Raw genomic sequence first — 7,849 nt, 5'->3', positions numbered from 1 at the left:
TGTGTCTGTGATTCGTCTTTATTCACAATGTGTTCCATTTAAAATAGCACCTCTCAGCTGAGTGTGAAACATGGCCCAGCCAGCTGGTTGGAGCAGATAAAATGTTAAACATTGTGGTGGGGTCTCTCCTAAATAGGAGTTTTAATGCCAGGCAAGAGGCTCAGAGTTGTCCTCCTTGGACCCACAAGCACCTTCATCTAACCTGTCCACCCAAGCTAGCCTCGTCCGGGAAAGCAGTGTGGGTGGGAGCATTTGGGTGGCATACCCAAAAACCACAGTAATTAGGAAAAAAGGCAAATATCAGTTAGTGATTCCATAGCCAGCTACTAATCTTGGTTTCCAAGGGATCCCACCTTGGTCTCTTAGAAGTAGCGGCTGTCAGAGACCTCCGTCAGAAATGACACGGATCCACATACATCGTACTGTATGAAACTTCCTGAGAGGCTCTTGTTATCTGCTTCCCTGGCTCTCTGCCTCCCTGTCAGCTTGTGGGCCTGTCAACCAGAACGCTCCCAGCTCCTCAGAGCTGCCGTGGGAATGCCAGCAAGAAAGGGCTTTGAAATTTGGGGACAAGAAAGGTGGTGTTCTTCTGTAATCCTCTGGGCACCCCCCTCTCCCACCCCATTTTCCTCAGCACTGGGGATGCTGAAAAAGGCTTCCTTGCTCCCCTGCACCCCCACCCCTGGGCTCTAGCAAGAAAGCGAAATGTTCTCTAATACTGTGTGTGTGGTGGGGGTGGGGGGGTGGCACAAGGTAGGAAAGGCGGGCGATGGAACTTGCGGAGACCCCCCCGCCCAGCGGCCCCCTGCAAACCGGGCCGCGGGTGGGGAGGGGGGCCCCTGGGGCTCGCGGGAGCTTGCTCTGCCGGGCGCCTCCCAGGAAGACAGGGAGGGGAGCGCTGTTTACCCAGGAGGGCTGTGCTGATAGCACGTTCCTCTAGTTTACTTTGCTTTCCTTGAGTTTATTGTAAAGGGGTAAAGTTTTCGGATCCGTCACGTGACCCTGACAGGTCCTGCCTATGGCGCGGCAGACCACCCACGCCGAGGGCCATGGAACTGCTTAATAGAAACAGCCTTGTAATTGTGAGTCCGCGCTGCACTCCACCGAAAGCCTCCGGCGGCCCAGCGCGCCGGGTTTTTTACACTTTCCGTTCCTTTTGTAAAGACGGAGGAGGAGGAGGAGAAGACGAAGACGAAGAAAAAGAAGACGACAAGGAAGACAAAGAGACCCGCAGCGACAAGGCAAGGGGGAGACGAGGAAAGACGGGGAGAAGACGGAGGAACGGAGAACCGAGAAAGGGGGGCAAGGGAAAAAAAGGAATTGATGTGAAATCCAAGTCAAGCGTCCGCGCGATCTGCACCCGCGCTCTGGGCAGGGGTTGACCGCCAGCGATGGTGAGTGCAACCGGGCTTCGCGACCTCGCCCTTGCGTGGTGTGCACCCCGGGAGGCGCGGGATCCTGGGCTGGGAGCTCCCGGTGCCCGGGACTGAGGGCGCGCGGGCACCTTCCGCCGAACAGGAGCTGCGGGCCCGGGTGGGCTTTACCACCGGGGGGTGCGGGAGCACTAGTCCGCGTCTGTCTTCTTGCTAGCTCGCTCACTGCGGGGGCCCCAGCTCTCGAGGGTGGCCCTGTGGGACGAAGAGGGGGGCTAGCTGTGACGGCTGGGGCCGGGAACGGCTCCTAGGAGGGGTGGATTCTCACGGAGGGGGTCGCTTCGGATCCCATTTTCACGCTTGAAAGGGTCGCCACCTTGGCTTCCGCTCCTTAGCCTGGTGGTGGCTACTGACAAGCCAGTGGAGACCCGGCTGGTGATGGAAGGGCTGGTGCGGAGAGAATGACAGCGCAGGAGGGAGGGGGGGACAACAGGGAGGGGGGGCTTGAAGAGCGTGCGCGCTCAGAAGCGAGTTTTATTCTGTCTCCATGTCCTAGTGCACCAGCTGGAGGTGCCCGGTGCACCCACATCTCGCACTTTGAGCGCACCGACACAGATGCTCAGTTGGGTGTGACACTCCGGGCTAGGGGAAGCACGGAGAGGTCTGGTAACCAATGGGGCTGAGTCCCGGAAGGGGTCATGGGTAGAGGTATCCCTTGACTCTTGCACTCGTGGATTCGGGCATTCTCGTGCCTACCACCCATTAGAGAGATGGGTGGCTGGCCCAGTGCTCAGAAAGTTTAGTGTGGCTTTGGGACAATTATTTTGAACCCCTGTAGACATGGTCCTGAGTATCCCCAATATGCGCAGTCTTAACCGCTGGGGTGACATAGTCAGGTTTCCACGTTTTTAAGTCCATGTGATGAATTAGTGTGTGGATAAGCAATAAGTTTAAAGTATTCAGATCTTCGTTTCCTTCACCTAAGAACCATACGGACTGTCTACGAAGGACACTCAAACCAACTGCCATCAAGTGGATTCTGACTCATAGGGACCCTAACCCTAGGTAGGCTTTCTGAGGCTGTAAGTCTATACTGGAACAGACCGCCTCATTTTTTTCCTGAGGAGCAGGTGATGGGTTTGGGCTGGTAAATTTGAACTGTCTACCTTGTGGCACGCTGTGGGATAATGCACTGGACCGAAGGTCTTTGGGACCGAAAAGTCTATTAACCTCAAGGTCAGCGACTCAACCAACCCCTCCTGGGAAACCCTATATTGGGTCCCTAAGAGTCACAACTGACTCAATGGCACTTAACAACCTTATGATTGGATTTCTGGTGTGGCGCTGTAAGCGTAGAACTGCAAGGTTGGTTTGAACCACATCGATGGTTCAAGCTCACCAGTCGCTCCTTGGAAACCCCATACTGACTGGGTCGCTGAGTTGGAACCAATTGCATGGCAACACCTTGTGGTTAGCGTTCAGTGCTTATCCTACAGCGCCACCAGGGCCATTTATGGAAGACACCCAGAGACGTCTATTTTCCTAGACTTGGAAGATCATCTTCCGTTTTTATTCTTCCTTGCTCCCAGAGCTTGTGCTTTTCCTTCCTGAGGAAGAGAAATATGAAAGAACTATACAAAAAAAAAAAGAAAGAACTGGACATAAACAATGAAGCCCAAAATGATGGCTTTAAATATGTAATAATTGGTTAACTGAGGTCTAGAACTACAAGAATCCATTTTCATCATTTTGTGTGTGTTCAAAAAAAAAAAAAGTTTTTTTTTTCCTTTTTGCTTCAATAGTTCAACATGCAATTAATCGCCTCCACAAAGAAATACAATGCTTTGTGGTGTTAAGCCTTTGTTACTGTAACATATTATTTCTGGGTGGCACCTCAGGATAAATGGTTAGCCCCAGGTGCATTGTGTACACAAGTTGTAAAACCAGGGGTTCTCAGCTGCAAGTTTGGGGATGTTCCAATTGTCATCCAACTTACTTCCACAGCAAGGCAGTAAAAAAGCCTTTGAGCTCATGGCCTTTTAAAATTAAAATCTTGGATCAAGATGGACACCAATAGGCCCATCATCTAATATGCCTATTCTCAATTTGGGGTATTAGCTTCCTTTCAAACTCACTGTGAAAGGTGTATCTAATTTCTGGTTATAATCTAGTCATAATCTGACAAGCTATTGAACAAGAGTTAGCACCAAATGGAATTATTTTATGAAAAGAAAAAAGGCTGTTCTACAAATTGCCTTCAACATTCTACAGATAGAAAAACTGGTGAGGCAAATCATTATGGATTAAAATATCTGTCTTTCCAGTTTTTTTTTTTTTTTCATTCTCTCTCTCTCTCTTATACACACACACACACACACACACACTCACCTTTTATTTTCTCCCGCCTCTGCCACAGTGTATAAAGCCCTATTGAGACATGTAGGCGTGATGTGTAAACCGGATTAGCACTATGAAAGAAAGACACACAATAAGCTGGAATTGTTTTACTTCCCTTTCATTTCTCATGCCTATATCTCTAATAAATTTGTTGCTCCAGCAGTGGGTCAAAGGGATCATGTTGCTCAGCTTCTTTTTCATGCAAGACCCAATGGCAGAGATCATTGAAATGAATAGTGTGCCTTCTGCCAAATGTAAAGCTTGATATAGATATATTAGACAGGGAGATCCGGATGAAGCAAGGAGATGGAGGGGGGGGATGTTCAAAGTCTGGATCTTTCCACAACATATTATACTCTATTAGAGTAAAGCAGTGTGGCTAAGCATATTATGTAGAGAAAGTGGTAAAAGTAATACAAAGGTCAATGCTGTTTTAAGTTCCTTGTAGGTTCTGAGCCTTCTTTTTGCACTTGGTAACATATCTTGCAAAAGAATACCAATAGCATTTGGAGTTGTACGAAGTCTAATTCCTCTTTCAAGCTAGTGTTTGAACCTGGAGTAATAAATGTGGACATTTCTGGGACCTTCTCAGGATATCCCCTTAATGACACCCCCCCCTCTGCTCCCACCCAATGCTCACTGTAAACTAAAAAAAAAAAAAAGAAAGAAAGAAAAATGCCAGTGCTCTCATTTACTCCTTTGTGGAGTTGGGAGCAGCTTCCCATTAAAGGAGATCAGGGATAATTAGCAGCATTATTTTGACAAGTTGGCTTGAGCTGTTCCCTTTCTCCAGTCCTGGGGAGTGGGGGGGGGGCATATGGGAGCAGACAGAGGAGGAAAAGAGAAGGGGAGGGGAGTCATAATGGTTTTATATCTTGTAGCTGCTGAATCTGTGCCCCCACCCCAAACCTTTTAGACTTACTTTCTACCTTTTAAGGAAACAAAAATTGTTAGTGAGAAACTAACAAGTCATTCTTACAAGAGCCAAGAACGAGTGGCATACTGGTTGAGGTGAGTCAAGACTCAACTCTTACCCAAGGTATCTGCTTTAATCTGCTCGGGCCCTGGTTCATCATTCACATTCTTGGACTCTCGGTTCATAAATAGAGTATTATATCAGTCCCCAATTATTCTTTCCATCCACTCCCTCAGTAAGAATACTACAAACCTTAGAGTAATGTTTGCAATTTTTTGCTTTTCTGGATGAGAGTATTAAGCTCCATAGACAAAATTATAACATACACGAAGAGTCAAATTACTAGAATACATTGTCTCCTTTATTCATTTACACACAGCAAAAATTAGCTAAATTGCATTGGGTCTTAAAGACTCATTTAGCTTAGTGTAAGAAACTAGTGAGAAGTTAAATCTCCCTGTGGTTGTATGTATAAAAGTTCACCAAGTCTGGCTTCCACAGCACTTATCATTGGAAGATCCACACACAAAGGGCAGATGTTTAATTTCAATGTCATCCTATCATTTGGCTAATTGGATGTCCTTTGGAGATGTGGGTAGTATGGCCAAGGGTATTTGAAGTATTGGAACAAAGAAGGTAAATCAGGGAGTTTAAGGAATCTCTTTTTTAAATGGCAGGCTCCAGTGAAGATTTGAACCATGACAGAAAAAAAAAAGGGGGGGGGGCGTAATTTAACTATGCATGGATCTCACAAGGGGAACCACACCCAGAAAGGCCATTAAAGGGACTCTTCCCAGATACCTCCAATCAGCCACATATCAGTTCTGTGGAATCTTTGTGGTTAGTAGAAGTTAACAAACCCGGTGTAGCACAGCGGTCCCCAGCACAGGGCATGCATATTAAACCCAACAATGCTTACAAATGTAAATAAGGGCAGATTGATTAGGAACAACATTATCGCTAGGAATGTCGCACTCGCATGCATTAGCAATGAGGCAAATTGGGGGCAGCCTCAGCCCTGACCACCCAAGTTGAGCAGGCTTTTACACTGGCTCCTCTTCCCTTTCTTAAAACGTTACAGAAACAAGGCCAATTAGATCCTCAAAGTAATTCATCTCCGTGTATGAAAAAAGAAGACCACAGGGGAAGCGGCGGGTGGGGGGTGGGGAGATTGTTTGCGCTTGTTAGAGCCAAGGTTCAGGGTTGCAATCGGGAACCAAAGGGTTGAATTTGCAGGCCGGGGACCGTTGTCTGAGACACTGAAAAGTTAACCTATCAAACAGCTGGCGAGGGAGCTCAGGGCGCTGAAAACCTCGGGGATCACTGTTCGGAACGTTTAGAAATTAAGTCAAACTCAGGGAAAAGAGCCCGAGTGGAAAGCGCTTTGCCATTAAAATGGTGCACATGTAGCAGCAGCCAGAATGAGAGGATGTGCAGCTGCGTGCGGAGATGAGTACATAGCCATTATTTATATATAACCTATAATTTCATTCTAGAATTCCGTAATCTAAGCAGCTTATACTGAAATTCTTATTAAAGATTGGGGAGGAAAGGCTTATATTTTGGGCTAAAGCGTTGTACATAATATTGAAGAGAAACATAGCAACGTGACATATAAAACAAAACTATTTCCAACGTCAAGCAGGAAATGGCCTTGTTGGAAATATCTAGAGTCGTTCTGAAAGAGTTGTTGTTGTTGTTAAGTGACGTCGAGTCGGTTCCGACCCATAGCGACCCTGTACAGGGTTTCCGAGGGTGTAAATCTTTACGGGAGTAGAAAGCCTCATCTTTCTCCCGCGGAGCAGCTGGTAGTTTCGAACCTCTGACATTAAGGTTCGCAGCCCGATTCGTAACCACTACGCTACCACAGAGTAACTAGAATAAAAATGATTCTGCCTACTTTATGCCCTTATCAGAATAATAAAGATTAGTAGGATTTTGCGTCAAGAATAAACTGGCTATGTCGAGCCTAACCTTCCTGCATGCTGTTTACTAATGTAGTTTAATATTTATTGCACCACGATTCCTTTCCTTCACTGGCTTTAGCGGTCCTTTACAGAGCCGGCGCATCAAATTTCCGCGCTGGCCCGGTACTCAGGTCCTCCTCCTGATCCTGTGAGCACCCCAGACTCTCTTTGTCTCTCTTTATTCTCCAGGACACCCTACTCTGACCCGGGTACTGCGAATGTTTTCGGATTCAATGGGCAGGATCTCACAGTGCAATCAGAAAGGAGGAAACGCTCTAGGGAAAGTGGCGAGGCTGGCTGGGAAGGAAGCTGAAAGATGAGGAAGAGAAAAAAGGCCCGGAAAGGAAGGGAAAGGGGAATGGGAAGGAAACAGGGCGGAGGGAACCGCAGGCTGGGGGGAGGAGAGTTAGGAAGGGGGCGGGGAGAATTGGTGGACGAGCCCCCAGCCAAAGTAGCCACGGTGGCCGGCACGCCGGCCGCAGTCCCGCGCGGGTCTAGACCGCCAACGCGGGGCGGTGAATGGGAAGGGATCCGTACGTGCAGCCATTGGTCAGTCGAGGAGAAACCGCGCGGACATTGGCCAACGTAAGGGGGCCGGACCGCCTTCAGGAATGTACTACGGCGCGTCCGGCACGTTCGTCCGCGCCGGCAGGGAGTGCTCCTCGCCTGTGCTGCAGGGATTCTAAGCTGAAGTGGCGGAGTACACCGGTGCGCTCTGCTTCCCTTCATCCTTGCCTACCTGCTTGACCGGCACCACGGGTGTGGGGAGTCCCGTAGCCTGGGCGCGCCCGTACTTGGGAGCACCCAGACGCGCGCGCGCGCGCACACAGGCCTCCCGGCCGCCGATCGCGCCCGGCCCGGCCTAGGATCACGTGACAACGCAGACTCCGCCTTCTTCTCCGTTCCTCCCCCTTTCCCTCCATCTGGGTTTCTTTCTTTTCTTTCTTTCTTCTTTTTTTCAATGAACACACACCGTGTGCATCTTAAAGCTACACTACATCTAGTGCTGGCCTCAGTTGGCTCCTCACTGCCACAGGTTCTTTTGCAGTTCAACTCCGTTTTAAAAAAAAGTGTGTGTGTGTGTATATATATGTGTATATATATATATTTAAATAATGCAGAATTGAAGGTTTGTGGGTCTGGTCCCTACCGCAGGAAGAAATTTAATAACGCGCAAATTTAAGAAAAATCGTACT

The 7,849-nt window shown here is 48.4% G+C and overlaps 1 protein-coding gene across 1 annotated transcript in view; it reads left to right on the top strand.

Moving 5' to 3' along the window:
- The first annotated feature begins 904 nt into the window (after positions 1-904).
- PTCH1 (patched 1) overlaps positions 905-7,849 on the top strand; it is an 81,565-nt gene continuing 74,620 nt past the window's right edge. Inside the window, exon 1 of the mRNA XM_006867638.1 lies at positions 905-1,241. Within this exon, the coding sequence (XP_006867700.1) occupies positions 1,050-1,241 (192 nt within the window). The 5' untranslated portion in view covers positions 905-1,049. The remainder of the gene's footprint in view (positions 1,242-7,849) is intronic.

This window comes from Chrysochloris asiatica, unplaced genomic scaffold, assembly GCF_000296735.1.
Source record: "Chrysochloris asiatica unplaced genomic scaffold, ChrAsi1.0 scaffold00107, whole genome shotgun sequence".
NCBI classification, from domain to species: Eukaryota; Metazoa; Chordata; class Mammalia; order Afrosoricida; family Chrysochloridae; genus Chrysochloris; species Chrysochloris asiatica.
The sequence above is the reverse complement of the archived record's forward strand: the minus strand, read 5'-3'. Positions and strand labels throughout refer to the sequence as shown.